This window comes from Oratosquilla oratoria, chromosome 7, assembly GCF_046742065.1.
Source record: "Oratosquilla oratoria isolate Oo_2021 chromosome 7, ASM4674206v1, whole genome shotgun sequence".
NCBI classification, from domain to species: Eukaryota; Metazoa; Arthropoda; class Malacostraca; order Stomatopoda; family Squillidae; genus Oratosquilla; species Oratosquilla oratoria.
The window spans coordinates 60,034,947-60,054,328 of NC_134783.1; the positions used below are offsets into that span (position 1 = coordinate 60,034,947).

Genomic DNA, 19,382 nt, shown 5'->3' on the forward strand with positions numbered 1-19,382 from the left:
AAAGGGAAGATTGATGTATGGAAAAAACAAATATTGATAAGATGAGAGAATTTTTCCAAAAAGCAGACTGTGAAAGGATACACAAGGAGGAAACAGTAGAAGAGAAATGGAAATTTTTGACAAAAATTTATAAGGAGTGGAAAAGTATGTTCCAAGAAAAAAAGATGTAAAATATGAGTACAACAAAAGATGTAGTGAGTTAAAAGACAAAAGAAATAAAGCCTGGATAAAATGGAGGAAAAACAAAAGCCTGAAAAATGGGAAATATATACTAGTTACAGAAATCAATATGTACAAATGTGCAGAGAAGAAAAGAGAAAATACAAAAAGGATGTCATAGAAAAATTTAAAGATCAACCAAAACTACTTTATAGATTTGTAAACAACAAACTGAAAAACAAACAAGAATTAGTGAAACTTCGACAAGGAGGCACTGAATACAGAGAGGAAATAGAAATGGCAGAAATTATGAACAAGCCTTTTAAATCAGTGTTTACGAGGGAGAACATACAACATAGATATGTTGAGTGGGAAGAGAAAGTCCCCCCTAATAAGGAGATAGAAGTAACAAGGAATGAAATAATGAATCACTTGAGTAATCTCGATGTTACAAAATCGCATGGTCCAGAAGAAATGGCATACTGGATTGTGAAAGAATCCAGGAACGAAATAACAGACAAAATACGTAGTCTAATAAGCATTTCATTGAAAGAAAGAAAAATTCCAGAAGATTGGAAAAGAGCAAATATAGTACCAATATATAAAGGGGGAAACAAGGAAGACCCTACTAACTATAGACTGGTCTCTCTTACAAGTACGGTAGCTAAAATTTATGAAAGAATGATCAAAAGTAGATGGGTAAAGCATTTGGAAAAAAAAAAGTATTAAATCCGAGGCAGTTTTGATTTAGACAAGGAAGATCATTCGTCAAAAACTTAATGTGTTCCTATTCAAGGCTAATAGATGTAATACAAGAGTTGGATGGGTTGACTATGCATTTCTAGACCTGAAAAAAGCTTTTTTTAAAGTGCCACATAAGAATTGCTAAAGAAATTAGACACTGCAGGAGGAACACAGGGCAAACTACTTAAGTGGATGGAAGACTTCTTGCATGAAAGAAAAATGAGAGTGATGATAAGAGACAAACATTCTAATTGGGATGAAGTGAATAGTGGAGTTCCACAAGGAACAGTTCTGGTCCCAATAATGTTTGCTATATATATTAATGATATGGATAAAAGAATTGAAAGTTATATGAGCTTCTTTGCGGATGATGCAAAACTGTTGAAAAAATTGAACACGGAGGAAAATTGTGAGTTGCTGCAGAGTGATCTCAATAAAGTATGGGAATGGAGTAGGAAGTGGGAGATGGAATTCAATATTAAGAAGTGTAATATAATGGAATTTGGAAGAAGCAGAAAAATGAATAGTGGGATCATATAAACTGAGAGAGGAAGAAAAAAAAAAAAAGGAAAATGAGAAGGACCTGGGAGTGATTAATATGAATAATATGTCCCCTGAGAAACATATAAATAATTTTTTTGGAGAAACTTATAATTTAATAAGAACAATCAAAGTGGCGTTTACATAGCTGGACAAAGAAATGATGACGAAAATGCTAGTCACTTGGATAAGACCAAGATTGGAGTATGCAGTGATGAGGTGGTCACCAAGTACAAAAAAATGTATAACAAAAATTGAAAGAATACTAAGAACAATTACAAAATTGGCACCAATGCTCTCAGAACTATCATATGAGGAGAGGCTGGCAAAACTTGAGCTCCAGACATTGGAGCAAAGAAGAGAGATAGGAGATTTGATAACTATAGAATCATGAAAGGCATAGAAACTATTGATAGAGAGGATCTAATAAAATGGAATGGTAGAGATACAAGAGGACACAGATAGACAATAAAAAAAGACAATTATAGAAGAGACCTGAAAAAGAACAGCTTTCCCCACAGGATAATAGACATTTGGAACAAGTTAGATGAGAATGGGGTGTGTGCAAAAATGATACACAAATTTAAAAACAGTCTAGATAAAACAAGATATGGAGACGGGACACCACGAGCATAGCTCCCCTTCCCGTAAAATACAACTAGGTAAATACAACTAGGTAAATACACACACAAACACCTCACAGTCCCTACCCACCAGAGTTGGAGTAGCATCTCACAGTGTGGCGATGCTGAAGACTGTTCAGTCCTGAAACTCGAATTTATTGTGTGTGTTTCTTTATCTAATTTATGTAATTAAAGTATACAGGAAAGGGACAATATTTGATGGTTCCTGACTTCTGCTCTCCAATTTATCATATCTAGTGTGTGCATGTAGTGTGTATGTGTGTTACTGGATGTTAATTATTTCTTTTATGTTTACTGTATGTATTCATATAATCTTACACTTAATACAGTAATACATACTCCCAATTATTGTTGTTTGTCTGTATTTTTTCTGTTTTTTATGTATATCTTGTGTATGGGTGGCTACTGTCCTTGTTTAAATTCATGTAATTCAAATCTAAATATAATTTGCTTCATTGGTTCTCAAATGTGAATCTAAATATATATTACTTTCATTATGAAATCCTGGTGTTTGGTATGTTAATTATGATAATTTTGTTGTATTCCAAAGTTAAAAAACATAGGAATTATAATGTAAATTGATAGCACTTTGCATGTGCAGCAGATGGGAGTCTCAGTGACTCAGCAGCCGGCAGTCTTGCTTTAAACGGAAAGGACCGACGGCGGAACCATGCAGCCAAAACAGATCAGTTTTCCGGGTTATCTAAGAAGTCCTCGTCTACTTCGCAGCTCTCAGTCACGGGTAGGTTGGCATGTATTTCTGACCACCTTCATATTAATTTGTGTAAAAACTCAAATTTACTTACTAATTCTAATCAATGTAATTATTGATATGAATTGATATATTGATTAGATTACATATTGTCAGTTTTTATAGTGCATACATAACAAGTAATTTCAGTGCCCATTGTTTGTGAGTAATGTAATAGTATTACACCTTTAATATTGTAATTGCAATAGGTGGTTTTACTTATAATAGATTTAAGGTGCCTTCTATGTGTTATTCTTTTTCAGAAATGGGTGAATACAAGACAACAATTGAGCTTAAAATGAATGCTTGAATGTGTGTATATATACTGTGTATACGTTTATGTGTGCATATTTGTGTGTAAGTACGGCATGCCCACATGCGCGTGCATGTGTGAGTGTGTGTTTTTTGTATGTATAAGTCTGTGCAAAAATGCATGTAAAGATATGTACATAACATATAAACATATATATGCACATATACATATAAAAATATATCCATCTATACTTAATAATACAAATATATATTTATGTACACATATACATATAAACACATACACTTTTTTTTAACACTGGGAAAATAATAGACATGGTCCAAAAGATTTTTTGTCCTATGACATTTCCAGGGAACACAGAATTGTACAAAAGGTAACCAGTAAATAGGAGAAGACTTGGGAGAAGGAAAAGAACTAGGGGAGACAGGTATTAAAAGATCATGAAAGGCTCTCTGCCTATATATTTGAAATGGAAATTTTACAATTATTGTATACTGCCAGCAATAATCTATGGATGTGAGACTTGGAAACTGATGAAGGCAAGGGAGGCAAAAGTAAGGAATGCACAGAGCAGACTTGAGTGAAAAATATTGTGGAGGCAGTAAAAGAGAGGAATTGGAATTGGGCAAGTAAGTTAACACTAACAAATGATGAGTGATGGAACAAGTCCGTTACTAAGTGGACACCATGAAATGGGAAGCATGCAAGAGGGAGACCAGACAGAAGGTGAAAAGATGAGATAGAAAATTTTGCAGGAGTGAGATGGCAGAGGTTGGCACTGTCATGTGAGTCATGGAATGCTATGAAAGAGGCATTTGTTCAGCAGTGGACTTAGAATGGCTGATTGAAATATATATATGTATATATATATATATATATATATATATATATATATATATATATATATATATATATATATATATATTGACTATATTATGACAAATAAAATTGAAGGTGAAAGAAGTTGACGAGGAGAAATGGGAGAATTTTACGCCTTAACGTTTCGACCCGCAGGGTCTTGTTCACAAAGCTTTGTGAACAAGACCCTGCGGGTCGAAACGTTAAGGCGTAAAATTCTCCCATTTCTCCTCGTCAACTTCTTTCACCTTCAATTATATATATATATATATATATATATATAAATATATATATATACATATATATATCTGTATATGGAAAAGGTGGTATGGAAACTCAGGTTGAACCAGGAACATTAACATAATCTAGCATTTAAATTTATGTTTTCATCAGAGTAACTGACACATGGATCAACATAAGTTGTACCCTGACAGGAGATCATCTTGCTGGAAGCCTTGAAACAGAGTGCACAAATTGGTTCATGTTTTTGCTGAGGACCAGCCTGGTTGCAACCAATAATAGATTAGCAAACCTTCTCTGTGGTTGGTGAACTTTTACGAGATGATATATGTGGCTTCTATTTAACTTCTTCATTTTCTTCTCAAGTCCCATGCAGAGGGGACAAGCACTTTACCAGCTAGGAAGATGTCCCTATGACTCTGCATGCATCACTAGGGAGTTGGAAGTTTTGTGGTGCCACAGGTCACTTTTGTGCTCTCCTACCCACTTTGTAAGCCCTTTTCATGTCTCACCATAATACACAGCAGAACATCCACCACATGGGATGCTGTTTACAATGCTGTCCTTATTACTGTCTCTTTCTTCTCTACTTCTCACTTCTCATGTGGTTTATGCACACCAACATTGGACAACAAAGACATCAGGATTTCAGCTCCATTCATGTATGGTGCTATGAGGTAATCATTGACTACCTTTTCCCTTTTAGCTCTCTTGTAAATGTCTACTGCCTTTTTCTTGAGTCTATTGAGCAGGCCTAGGGGGTATAATAGCCTGCAGAAAATACTGGTAATATAGGCCATGTCTACCTCTAAAAACTCTTTGCTACAAATTCTAATGGCTCGCATTAGATACATGATGCACAGAGGGATTAATGAGGTTAAATTTTCAATATACAGGAAGCTGACAAACAAGGATGTCATCATACACTACTTGTTGAGACACAGCACATGAACCAAATCCGGAGTAATTGGTTTCTACCTGTGGGCCATTAGAATTTGTAATAAAGAGTTTTTAGAGGAAAAGATAGCCTTTATTACCAGTACTTTCCACAAACTGTTGTACCCATAGGCCTGCTCAGTAGATTCAAGAGAAAGGCAGTAGACATTTACAAGAGATCTAAAATGGAAAAGGTAGACTACGATTACCTTGCAGCACCATACACAAGTGGAGCTGAGGTGGTGACTTCTTTGCTGTCCAATGTTGGCGTGCATATGGCTTATGCCTCTGGGTGGAAAATTAAGGATGTAGTGAGAAGTAGAGAAGAAAGAGACAGTGACAAGGAAAGAATTGTAGACAGCATCCCATGTGGTGGATGCTCTGCTGTGTATTATGATAAGACATCAAATGGGCTTACAAAAAGGATAGGAGAGCACATATTAACCTGTGTCTCCAAAGAACCTCCAACTCCCAAATGGTGCATGTAGAGTCATGGGGATGCCTTCCCAGCCAGAAAAGTGCTCACCCCCTCTACATGTGGCTTAGGAAGAAAATAAGGAAGTTAGTGTAAGCCTCACACATAATCTCAGGAGAGGTCACCAACCACAGCAAAGGGTTTGTTATGGTTGCAGCCAGGCTGGTCCTCAGCACTTGTGTGGACCAATCAGTGTGCTCAGTTTGAAGACATACAGCAAGATGATCCACTGCCAGGGTATAAATCATGTTGATCTGTATGTGTCTCTTACTTTGAAGAAGATATAGAGTCAAACTTTTAGATTATGTTAGTGTTCCTGGTTCAACCTGAGTTTCCTTGCAGTAGCATGCAATCAATACTTTAGGGACTATATGGGGCATGCCTACAGACCAGAGCATCACATCATTTTGTCTGTGTTAGAGGAAATCTCTAAGCATAGAGAAATGATGCTACTTTATTGTACTGGAACCTTCCATCCCTTATGTTGTCCCACCCACCCCCCTCTTAATACTGTCTTGTACCACTTCTTTGAATATATATTTTCATTTTTGCCTCTCCCCTGTGGTATGGGGAAAAGAATACTGCCACCAAGTATTCCTACTTGGGTTGTAAAGGTGGCTGGAGTAGGATGGAGTGTAGGACTAGGCGTCCTGCTCTGTAGCTGTATGGGTACATTTCTATGAAGAGTCAAAGCATAAAAAGGAGTTTTCCAACCAGAACCTTAAGGTTTGGGTCTTTTAATGTGCATGTGTGTAGTACAGATGAGAGATAGGCAGAATTTTTGTGAGAAAAAAGATGGAAACTAAGTTGAAAGGGAGGGGTGATTTTGAGTTTGGGAGTGTAGTGGGGTATTGGGAGTGAGAGGATGAGGAAGAGAAGGAGTTGCTCTACTAGAAAGTGAAGAGATGGGTAAGCGTGTGTTGGAGTGGAGGTATGATTCTTCAAGGTTAATGTGAATGAAGGTGAAACAGGGAAGGAAGATGTGGGTCTTTGTAAGCTCAAATGGGTTTGGTAGTGAAAAGAGTGTAAAGGAAAGGGAGGTTTTTTGGACAGATGTAAATGAGTGCATAGAGAGTTTGGGAGGAATGTCAATGTATTTTTTTGTATTGGGAGATCTCAATGCTAGAGTAGGGGATACACCAATAGATGGAATTATTGGGAAGTGTGGAGTGCCAGGTAAAAATCATAGTGGAGAGTTAATGGTGAAGATGTGTTTAGAAAGAGAGTTGATGATAGCTAACACAGTAAGAAAATCAAACATAGACATGGGAGGGGTGGTGGATGGAAGGATGGTTGATAAAGCATTAATAGATTATGTAGTGGCATCCAGTAAAAGAATAGGAAAAGTTTTTGGATGTACATGTTATTAACCCCTTCGATATGATGACGCCTACGTAGGATGAGGAGCAAGTGGGTACGCGAGGATGCCAATGTCAGCGTCTTGATTATATTTATTGTAGTTGTACCTGCGTGAGCCCCATATTCTGTAAACTGGCTTCATCATATTTTCTATGGTTATCAAAATTCACGGGTGAAAGAGAGAACGATCAATACAGCGGTGACTTTATTTTTTTATAATGCGAGTATTATGACGCAACATCGCACGTCTGGCAGCTAATGCTGCCCGCAAGATTTTGGCCCGGAGTGAAGGGGTTAAGGGAGAGAGTGGGGGAATATCAGATGATTTTTTGGTGGAAGGGAAGTTGAGAATAGAGGATAAGTGGAGAAAGAGGAAAAGGGCAGAAGATAGGTGCATAGATCAAACTGTTTAAATGAGAAGGAAAAGGAGCAGGAATACAAGAAGCTGAGAGCAGTGTGGGAGAAGGTGAAGGGTAGGGAAAAAATAGGAGTGGAAGAAGAATAGGGGTGTTTCAAAGAGGAAGTGACAAGGTGTGCAAAGATAGTATATGTAACAAGGAGGATAAGAGGGAGTAGAAGGAAGGGTAGTGAGTGGTGGGATGATGAAGTGAAGAAGTTTGTAGAAGAGAAGAACCAAACATTCTGGGACTTTGCAAAGTAGGATGAGAGAAAAATATGAGAGGTATTAAGAAAAAAGAAGAGAAGTAAAACAAAAGATAAGGGAGAACAGATGTAAAATGGGGAGGAGTATGACAGAAAATTTTGAAAACAATAAAAAAAATGATTGGGAAAGAAATTAAGAGAGGAAGGAGATGTGAGTCAGGTAGAGAAGATGGTTAGATATTAACAGAAGAGGAGGCAGTAAGGGGAAAATGGATGGAGTATTTTAGAGAACTGTTGAATATGTAAGAGGATATGGCGAGATTGGTGGTAGTAGTGGGAGGCGCTAAGAAAATGATGGTGATGGGAGAGGAAAATTGAGGAGAAATAAGAAAAGATGAGGTGCAAGTAGCTGTGAAAATTATGAAAACAGGTAAGGCACCTGGGTTAGATGGGTGTCATGTGGAGTGTCTGAAGAAGGGAGGCAAAGCAATAGTGGACTGGCTAGTGAGGTTGTTTAATGTGTCTTAGGAAGGACTAGAGGAGTGCCTGTATAGTTCTGCTTTGTGAGGGAAAATGGGACATGTCAGTTTAGTAGTTTCAGAGGGATCAGTTTGTTGAGTGTAGTTGGGAAAGCTTATGGGAAGATTTAAATTGAAAGGATTAGGGGAGGAACAGAGGGAGTAATTGGTGAGGAATAGTGTGTGTTTAGGAAAGGCAGGGGTTGTGTGGGTCAGATTTTTGTGGTAAGGTAGATATGTGAGAAAACTTTAGGAAGAGGTAAGGATGTTTTTTGGGCCTGCATGGATTTGAAAAAGGCTTATGACAGAGTAGACAGGAAGGCACTGGGAGGTTTTGCTGATATATGGGATTGGGGGAAAGCTGTTAAGGGCAGTCATGATTTTTTATGAGAGTAGTAAAGCCTGTATAAGAGTGGGAAATGGAGAAAGTGGGTGGTTTGAGGTAAAGGTGAGACTGGATCAAGGATGTGTCATGTCATTGCGGCTGTTCAATGTGTACATGGAAGGGGTGGTGTGGGAGGTAAATGCAAGGGTAATGGGCAGGGAACTGGAAATGGTTAAAGAAAATGGAGGGAAGTGGGGGTGAGCCAGTTGCTGTTTGCTGAAGATGCTGCACTTCTGGCAAGATCAGAGGGGGGATTAAGGGAGTTAGTGACAGAGTTTGGAAAGGTATACAAAAAGAAAAAATTGAAGGCAAATATAGGTAAAAGCAATGTGATGAGATGTACAAGGAAAAAGGATGGCATTGTGTTGGAAGTAAGTCTTAAAGGAGAGAGGCTGGCAGAAGTGGATAGCTTTAGGTGTTTAGGGTCACATGTGGCAGGAAAGGAAGAAGAGGAGGTAGAGATAAATTGCAGATTGAGAGTAGCAAGTAAATGGCTTGTGGGATTAATAAGTCTCATGAGAAATAGGCATCTGGGAATGTATGCAAAAAGGAGATCGTATGAAGGGGTGATTGTGCTGACACCTTCATATGAGGAACAGACATAAAATTTAAGAGAGGCAGAGAAAATTTTGAATGTATTTACCTAGTTGTATTTACCTAGTTGTATTTTATGGGGAGGGGAGCTATGCTCGTAGTGTCCCGTCTTCATATCTCATTTTATCTAGACTGTTTTTAAATTTGTGTATTATTTTTGCACACAACACTTTCTCATCTAACTTGTTCCAAATGTCTATTACTCTGTGGGGAAAGCTGTTCTTTTTCAGATATCTTCTATAACTGTCTTTCTTGATTCTCTTTCCGTGTCCTCTTGTATTTCTACTATCCCATTTTATTAGATCCTCTCTATCAATAGTTTCTATGCCTTTCATGATTCTATAAATAGTTATCAAGTCTTTTCTCTCTCTTCTTTGCTCTAATGTCTGTAGCTCAAGTTCTGCTAATCTCCTTTCATATGATAGTTCTGAGAGTGTTGGTGCCAATTTTGTAATTGCTCTTTGTATTCTTTCAAGTTTTGTTATATATTTTTTTGTACTTGGAGACCATGTCATCGCTGAATATACCAATCTTGGTCTTATCAAAGTGACTAGTATTTTCTTTACCATTTCTTCATCCACGTATGTAAATGCCACTTTGATTGTTCTTATTAAATAATATGTTTCTCAAAAATTCTTGTTTATGTTTCTCAGGGGACATATTATTTATAATAATGACTCCCAGGTCTTTCTCATTTTCTACTTTTTATTTAATTTCTTCCTCTCCCAATTTATATGATCCCACTATTCTTTTTTTGCTTCTTTCAAATTCCATTATACTACACTTCTTAGTGTTGAATTCCATCTCCCACTTCCTACTCCATTCCCATACTTTATTGAGATCACTTTGTAGCGACTCACAATCTTCTTCAGTGTTCACTTTTTTTAACAGTTTTGCATCATCCGCAAAGAAGCTCATATATCTTTCAATTCCTTTATCCATATCATTATTATTTATAGCAAACATTATTGGGGCCAGAACTGTTCCTTGTGGAACACCACTTATCACTTCATTCCAATTAGAGTGTTTGTCCCTTATCACCACTCATTTTTCTTTCATGCAAGAAGTCTTCCATCCACTTCAGCAGTTTGTCCTGTATTCCTCCTGCAGTTTCTAATTTCTTAAGCAACTTCTTATGTGGCACCTTATCAAAAGCTTTTTTCAGGTCTAGGAATGCACAATCAGCCCATCCATCTCTCTCTTGTATTACATCTATTAGCCTTGAATAGAAACAAATTAAGTTTGTGATGCATGATCGTCCTTGTCTGAATCCAAATTGCCTTGGATTTTAGTATGTTGTTTTTTTCTAAATGCCTTACCCATCTACTTTTGATACAGTAATTCTTTCACAAATTTTGCTATCGTACTTCTTTGTTTCCCCCTTTATATATTGGTACTATATTTGCTCTTTTCCAGTCTTTTGGAGCTTTTCCTTCTTTCAATGAACTGTTTATTAGGCTATGTATTTTGTCTGTTAGTTCATTCCTGCATTCTCTCAAAATCCAGTTTGTTATTTCATCTGGTCCATGCGATTTTCTGATATCGAGATTACTTAAGTGTTTCATTATTTCATTCCTTGACACTTCTATCTCTTTCATAGGGAAAAGAGGGCTTTAAAAGGGGATAGACTACATTGACAGAGGAGATCTCTTGATTAATGATGGGAGAGCCTTAAGAGGCCGTGAAAACAATTTAAGGAAGACTATATTTCTAAAGGGTGTGAAAAAATACACTTTACCATATAGATGCATAGATACTTGGAATAGCTTATGTGATATAGCCCTAGCTCAAACAATACATGAATTCAATTCTATGTATGATAATTGAAAAGAAAAAATATAGATGAAACTAGAACTTTATTTGAATTTGAGGCTAGGCATGATAAATTGGAGAGGAGGAGACAGGGCCCAACGATTGTTGCTTTTCCATATACTGCAATTAGGTATTGGGGTATTGATTGCATGTTATTGTGGGGTTAAAAGCTGCTAAGTCACATATCATTTTGTCTGTGGTAGAGGAAATCTCCATTCATAGAGAAATGATGATACTTTATTATACTGCAACTGTCCCTTTGTTATGCTGTCCCCTAATTCTTGTTACTGTCCTGTACCATTTCTCTAAATATTCATTTTCTCATTTGCCAACCTTGTGGTGGGGGAAAAGAATACTGCCACCAAGTATTTCCACTTGAGTCATATAAGGCGACAAAAATGGGACAGGGATAGGACTAAGCATCCTTCTCCCTGTAGACCCAAAGGGCACATTCCTAAAAAAATTAAAGGCGTAAGAGGGTCTGGAAGGAGTTTTCCAACCAGTACCATAAGTTTGGGTCTTTTAATGTGTGTGGATGTGGTACAGATGAGAGTAAAAGGGGAGGAGATAGGCAGTATGTTTGTGAGGAGAAAGATGGGTGTGTTGGCATTGAGTGAAACTAAGTTGAAAGGGAGGGGTGAGTTTGAGTTTGGAAGTGTAGTTGGAAGACTCTCAGGAGTGAAGGGAGGATGAAGGAGAGAAGGCGTGGCTATACTAGTAAGTGAATAGATGGGTAAGTGTGTAGTGGAGTGGAAGGAGGTGTCTTTAAGGTTAAAGTGGATGAAGGTGAAACTGGGAGAGCAAGGGTGGAAAGGGAGATGGGAGATAGGGTTGATGAAAGAGAATTGAGATGGTTTGGACACATGGAAAGAATGAGTGAAGAAAGATTATTAAAAAAGATGTGGAAGGCAGAGGTGGGGGGAGAGAATATGAGGGGGTGATCAAGGATGAGATAGATGGATGGGGTAAAAGGGGCATTTGGAAAGAGGGGAATGTCTGTTGCAGAAGAAAAGGAGAAGACAGAAAATAGAGGTGAACAGAAAATGGTTGTGTATGGATGATGCTGTGATGCATGGGAGTGGGTAGGGGGTGAGGGGTGAAAGAGTATTTGTGAATGATATTTTGATACTGTCAGAAGGGATTACTTCTCATCCTTACTTTTTCTGCATGAGGAGATGGAGAGGGATGTTCACTGATTAAATGAAGCACCCTTGCTTTGGATATGCTGCATCTTGCTGCATTGCCTCTGACCCAGGGCAGTGGGTGAGATGCAAGGATGACCCATCATCCAGGAACCAAGAAAAGAGGGAGAGAGGGGTGGTGAATGGGAGTGGAGTATGTGGGGATGAAATGGGTGGGAGTGGATTTATGCCTTTGACTTTGAGTGTGTGTACGTATGTGTGTACCTAATTATAGTGCAAATGATTCTTCCAGTATCCAGACTGCTTATATAAGAACTAATCAGTATATGTACATCATCTCAAGGCTCCTTGATTAGATATAGAAAACCATGATTACCCTTTTATATGACAAACTGTTGAACTCCTTTGATTTATTCTCGATCATACATTTACAGACTTATTCTTTAATCAAATATAGAAAATCATGATTACTTTGACTACCCATTTATGCTAGGGTTTTGGCTGTCCAGATTATGGGCATGTTAGTATCTTGGTCTGTCGGTATATTGGCATCCGGAATAATGGGTGTCGGGATTATGAGTCAAGAATCTGTCCAGCTCCCTATATATAGTACATACTTTTGTTTTAATAGGTTTTTATTATTTCAGTAATCTATTATTACATTATTATATTTATAAGTGTACATACAAGAGAATAACTCAAAATTACTACCAGTTAGGTTAGGCCGTGTTTTCTTGAGTTACAAAGGATTGTAAACTACTTATTGGGCCCCAGTGCCTATATGTAGACAAACCCATAATTTTACACGCCTTTGGCATCAGTTTGATGGATATTGGAGGGGTTTCTAAAAGGAAAGGAGCAATAGTTGGGTCCTGTCTCCTACTTTCCATTATATCATACCTAGCCACAGACTCTGTACAGTTCCAACTTAGTCCATATCCTTGATCTCCAAGTATCATATTTAGATTTGAGTTCATGTATTGTTCGAGCTTGAGCTGTATCACCTGAGCTATTCCAAGTATTTATGCATCTATATGAAAAATTATATTTTTTAACATCTGATGACCACTTAAAGCCATCTTATCTATAATCAAGAGACCCGTTTTGTCATTGTAATATATCCCCATTAGTGGGTGTATAATTATATGTATGTATGTCTATATGCATTTACTTAATTGTTTTTACCTAATTCTGATACACAACAACAGAGCCATATTCATGAGGTTCTATCTTATTATGCTTTGCCTTAAATGCATTTATGGTATTTGCTTGCACTATATCAATGTATAGGCCAGTCCACTGATCATGCAGTGCATACTAGCAGAAAACTGTTCTTCTTGATATCCTTGGCATTTTTCCTTTTATGTATTCACCTAGTTGTATTTCACGGGAAGGGGAGCTATGCTCATGGAGTCCCATCTTCATATCTCATTTTATCTAGCCTGTTTTTAAATTTGTGTATCGTTTTTGCACACACCACATTTTCATCTAACTTGTTCCAAACATCTATTATCCTGTAGGGAAAGCTGTTCTTTTTCAGGTCTCTTCTGTAACTGTCTTTGTTGATTTTCTTTCCAAGTCCTCTTGTATTTCTACTATCCCATTTTATTAGATCCTCTCTATCAATAGTTTCTATGCCTTTCATGATTCTATAAATAGTTATCAAGTCTCCTCTCTCTCTTCTTTGCTCTAATGTCTGTAGCTCAAGTTCTGCTAATCTCCTTTCATATGATAGTTTTGAGAGTGTTGGTGCCAATTTTGTAATTGCTTTTTGTATTCTTTCAAGTTTTGTTATACATTTTTTTGTACTTGGTGACCATGTCGTCGCCGCATACTCTAATCTTGGTCTTATCAAAGTGACTAGTATTTTCTTCACCATTTCTTCATCCAGGTATGTAAAAGCCACTTTGATTGTTCTTATTGAATTATAAGTTCCTCCAAAAATGTTGTTTATGTTTCTCAGGGGACATATTATTCATAATAATGACTCCCAGGTCCTTCTCATTTTCTACCTTTTTAATTTCTTCTTCTCCCAATTTATATGATCCCACTACTCTTTTTTGGCTTCTTCCAAATTCCATTATACTACATTCCTTAATGTTGAATTCCATCTCCCAGTTCCTACTCCATTCCCATACTTTACTGAGATCACTCTGTAGCGACTCACAATCTTCTACAGTGTTCATTTTCTTCAACAATTTTGCATCATCAATAAAGAAGCTCATATAACTTTCAATTCCTTTATCCATATCATTGATATATATAGCAAACATTATTGGGGCCATAACTGTTCCTTGTGGAAATCCACTTATCACTTCATCCCAATTAGTATTTGTCTCTTATCACGACTCTCATTTTTATTTCATGCAAGAAGTCTTCCACCCACTTCAGCAGTTTGTCCTGTATTCCTCCTGCAGTTTCTTATTTCTTTAGCAACTTCTTATGTGGCACCTTATCAAAAGCTTTTTTAGGGCTAGAAATGCACAATCAGCCCATCCATCTCTTTCTTGTATTACATCTATTAGTCTTGAATAGAAACACATTAAGTTTGTGATACATGATTGTCCTTGTCTAAATCCAAATTACCTCGGATTTAGTGCATTGTTTTTTTCCAAATGCCTTACCCATCTAATTTTGATAATTCTTTCACAAATTTTACCTATCGTACTTGCTAGAGAGACCAGTCTATAGTTAGTAGGGTCTTCCTTGTTTCCCCCTTTATATATTGGTACTATATTTGCTCTTTTCCAATCTTCTGGAGCTTTTCCTTCTTTCAATGAACTGTTTATTAGGCTATGTATTTTGTCTGTTAGTTCATTCCTACATTCTCTCAAAATCCAGTTTGCCATTTCATGTGGTCCATTCAATTTTCTGACATCGAGATTACTCAAGTAATTCATTATTTTATTCCTTGTTACTTCTATCTCTTTCATAGGGGGGACTTTCTCCTCCCACTCGATATCTCTAGGTTGTATGTTCTCCCTCGTAAACACTGATTTTAAATGCTTGTTCATAATTTCTGCCACTTCTATTTCCTCTTTGTATTCAACTCTTCCTTGTCGTAGTTTCTCTAATTCTTGTTTGTTTTTCAGTTTGTTGTTTACAAATCTATAAAATAGTTTTGGTTGATCTTTACATTTTCCACATCTTTTTCGTATTTTCTCTTTTCTTCTCTGCGCACTTGTACATATTCATTTCTATAACTGGTATATATTTTCAATTTTTCAGGTATTTTGTCTTTTTTCCATTTTATCCAAGCTTTATCCCTTTTGTCTTTTAACTCCTTACATCCTTTGCTGTACCAACATATTCTTTTTCTTGTTTTTGTCTTGGAACATACTTTTCCACTCCTTTATAAATTTTTGTCAAAATATTCCATTTCTCTTCTACTGTTGTTTCCTCCTTATGTATTCTTTCCCAGTCTGCTTTTTTGAAAGAATTCTCTTATTTGATAAAAATTTGTTTTTTCATACATCAATTTTCCCTTTCTATATTGTTCATTTTTTTTCATGCATTTTTCCTCATTTAGTTCCAGTTCAACCAAAATGTGGTCACTTATTGGTGTTTTATATTCAATCTTGTCCACTATTTCAGGTTCTGATGTGATTATTAGGTCCAGTCTTGATGGTTCTTCCTTATTTCTATACCTAGTATTCTCTTGTATACATTGCGTCATTGTCTGTTCTATAATCATATCAAGTTGTACATTTCCCCATAGGTGGTCTCCACCCTTCACTGTCATCTCTTCCAAGCAGAATTCTTTACAATTAAAGTCACCCATTATAACTATTCTTCCTCTATGTTCCATTATCTCATTTAGTGTTATCCTTGTATCTTCTAACATATTTTTGTGTTCTCTTCCCACGAAGCCATTTTAGGAGGCACATAATTTACTAAAAACTTCCTGCTCTTCCCATCCCTGTCCTCCACTTCCATCATAATCATCTGTACTCTATTCATTCCATATGTGATATTCCTCACATTTATATCCTTCTTAGGAACAGTTCTGGACCCAATAATGTTTGCTATATATATTAATGATATGGATAAAGGAATTGAAGGTTATATGAGCTTCTTTGTGGATGTTGCAAAATTGTTGAAAAAAGTGAAACACTGAAGAAGATTGCGAGTCGCTACAGAGTGATCTCAATAAAGTATGGGAATGGAGTAGGAAGTGGGAGATGGAATTCAATATTAAGAAGTGTAGTATAATGGAATTTGGAAGAAGCAAAAAATGAATAGTGGGATCATATAAATTGGGAGAAGAAATAAAAAAAAAAGTAGAAAACAAGAAAGACCTAGGAGTTATTATTATGAATAATATGTCCCCTGAGAAACATATAAACAAAAGTTTTGGAGAAACTTGTAATTTGATAAGAACAATCAAAGTGGCATTTACATACGTGGATGAAGAAATGGTGAAGAAAATACTGGTCACTTTGATAAGACCAAGATTGGAATATGCAGTGACGACGTGGTCACCAAGTACAAAAAAATATGTAACAAAACTTGAAGGAATACAAAGAGCAATTACAAAATTGGCACCAACACTCTCAGAACTATCATACGAAGAGAGACTAGCAAAACTTGAGCTACAGACATTAGAACAAAGAAGAGAGAGAGGAGACTTGATAACTATAGAATCATGAAAGGCATAGAAACTATTGATAGAGTTGGAATCGGTAGGAAAGGTAATAAAATGGGATAGTAGAAATACAAGAGGACACGGAAAGGGAATCAAGAAAGACAGTTATAGAAGATATCTGAAAAAGAACAGCTTTCCCCACAGACATTTGGAACAAGTAGGATGAGAAAGTGGTGTGTGCAAAAACAATACACAAATTTAAAAACAGTCTAGATAAAATGAGATATGAAGACGGGACACTATGAGCATAGCTCCCCTTCCCATAAAATACAACTAAGTAAATACAGCTAGGTAAATATATACACACACACACATGTCGGTCGAAGTGACAACGAAGTTTGGACTCCGGAAAAATCTACATTTTTCTTGGATCTCAGCGACGAGGGAGTACCGGCGTTGTATTCAAAACTTGAGCTACAGACATTGGAGTACAGAAGAGAGAGAGGAGACTTGATAACTATTTATAGAATCATGAAAGGCATAGAAACTATTGATAGAGAGGATCTAATAAAATGGGAGATGACAGTGAAGGATGGAGACAACCTATGGGGAAATGTACTACTTGATATGATTATAGAACATACAATGACACAATGGATACAAGAGAATACCAGGTATAGAAATGAGGAAGAACCATCAAGATTAGACCTAATAATCACATCAGAACCTGAAATAGTGGACAAGATTGAATATAAAACACCGGTAAGTAAAAGTGACTACATATTAGCTGAACTGGAACTAAATGAGGAAAAATACACGGGAAAAAGCAAACAATATAGAAAGAGAAGACTGATGTATGCAAAACAAATTTTTATCAAATAAGAGAATTCTTTCAAAATGCAGATTGGGAAAGGATGTACAAGGAGGAAACAACAGTAGAAGAGAAATGGAATATTTTGACAAAAATTTATAAAGGAGTGGAAAAGTATGTTCCAAGACAAAAACAAGAAAAAGGATATATAAAATGTTGGTACAGCAAAAGATGGAGGGAGTTAAAAGACAAAAGGGATAAAGCTTGGATAAAATGGAAGAAAGACACAAGACCTGAAAAATGGAAAATATATACTAGTTATAGAAATAAATATGTACAAGTGCGCAGAGAAGAAAAGGGAAAATATGAAAAGGATGTCATAGAAAAATGTAAAGATCAACCAAAACTAGTTTATAGATTTGTAAACAGCAAACAGAAAAACAAACAAGAATTTGTGAAGCTATGACAAGGATGAATAGAATACACAGAGGAAATAGAAACAGCAGAAATTATGAGCAAGCATTTTAAATCAGTGTTTACAAGGGAGAACATACAACTCGTAGTGGGAGGAGAAAGTCCCCCCTATGAAAGAGACAGAAGTAACAAGGAATGAAATAATGAATCAGTTGAGTAATCTTGATGTCAGAAAATTGCATGATCCAGATGAAATGGCAAACTGGATTTTGAGAGAATGCAGGTATGAACTAACAGACAAAATACATAGTCTAATAAGCAGTTCATTGAAGGAAGGAAAAGCTTCAGAAGATTAGAAAAGAGAAAATATAGACCAATATATGAAGGGGGAAACAAGGAAGACCCTACAATCTATAGATCCATCTCTCTTGCAAGTATGGTAGCTAAAATTTGTGAAAGAATGATCAAAATTAGATGGGCTAGGTATTTGGAAAAAACAATGTACTAAATCTGAGGCAGTTTGGATTTAGACAAGGAAGATCATGTATTTACCTAGTTGTATTTTACGGGAAGGGGAGCTATGCTCGTGGTGTCCCGTCTTCATATCTTATTTTATCTAAACTATTTTTAAATTTATGTATTGTTTTTGCACACACCACTTTCTCATCTAACTTGTTCCAACTGTCTATTACTCTGTGAGGAAAGCTGTTCTTTTTCAGATCTCTTCTGTAGCTGTCTTTCTTGATTTTCTTTCCGTGTCCTCTTGTATTTCTATCATCCCATTTTATCAGATTCTCTCTATCAATAATTTCTATGCCTTTCATGATTCTGTAAATAGCTATCAAATCTCCTCTCTCTCTTCTTTGCTCTAGTGTCTGTAGTTCAAGTTTTGCTAGTCTCTCTTCATATGATAGTTTTGAGAGTGTTGGTGCCAATTTTGTAATTGCTCTTTGTATTCTTTCAATTTTTTTTTATACATTTTTTGTACTTGGTTGTCACAAACTTGATGTGTTTCTATTCAAGACCAATAGATATAATACAGGAAAGAGATGGATGGGCTGATTGTGCATTTCTGGACCTGAAAAAAATCTTTTGATAAGGTGCCACATAAGAAATTGCGAAAGAAATTAGAAACTGCAGGAGGAATACAGGGCTAACTACTTAAGTGGATGGAAGACTTCTTGCATGAAAGAAAAATGAGAGTGGTGATAAGAGATAAACATTCCATTTGGGATGAGGTGATTAGTGGAGTTCCACGAGGAATGGTTTTGGCCCCAGTAATGTTTGCAATATATATTAATGATATGGATGAAGGAGTTGAAAGTTATATGAGCTTCTTCACAGACAATGCAAAACTGTTGAAAAAAGTAAGCACCGAAGAAGATTGTGAGTCACTGCAGAGTGATCTCAATAAAGTATGGGAATGGAGTAGGAAGTGGGAAATGGAATTCAACATCATTAAGAAGTGTAGTGTAATGGAATTTGGAAGAAGCAAAAAAAGAATAGTGGGATCATATGAATTGGGAGAGGAAGAAATAAAA

At 36.4% G+C, this 19,382-nt stretch overlaps 1 protein-coding gene across 12 annotated transcripts in view; it reads left to right on the plus strand.

The window, feature by feature from the left end:
- Rim (Rab3 interacting molecule) overlaps positions 1 to 19,382 on the plus strand; it is a 651,951-nt gene that overhangs the window by 505,853 nt on the left and 126,716 nt on the right. For 10 of the 12 annotated variants that reach the window (XM_076188289.1, XM_076188288.1, XM_076188280.1 and 7 more), the window contains one exon: positions 2,689 to 2,829. In XM_076188289.1, coding sequence (XP_076044404.1) covers positions 2,689 to 2,829 — 141 coding nt within the window. The remainder of the gene's footprint in view (positions 1 to 2,688; positions 2,830 to 19,382) is intronic. The other 2 variants (XM_076188278.1, XM_076188284.1) reach the window with 1 other exon arrangement.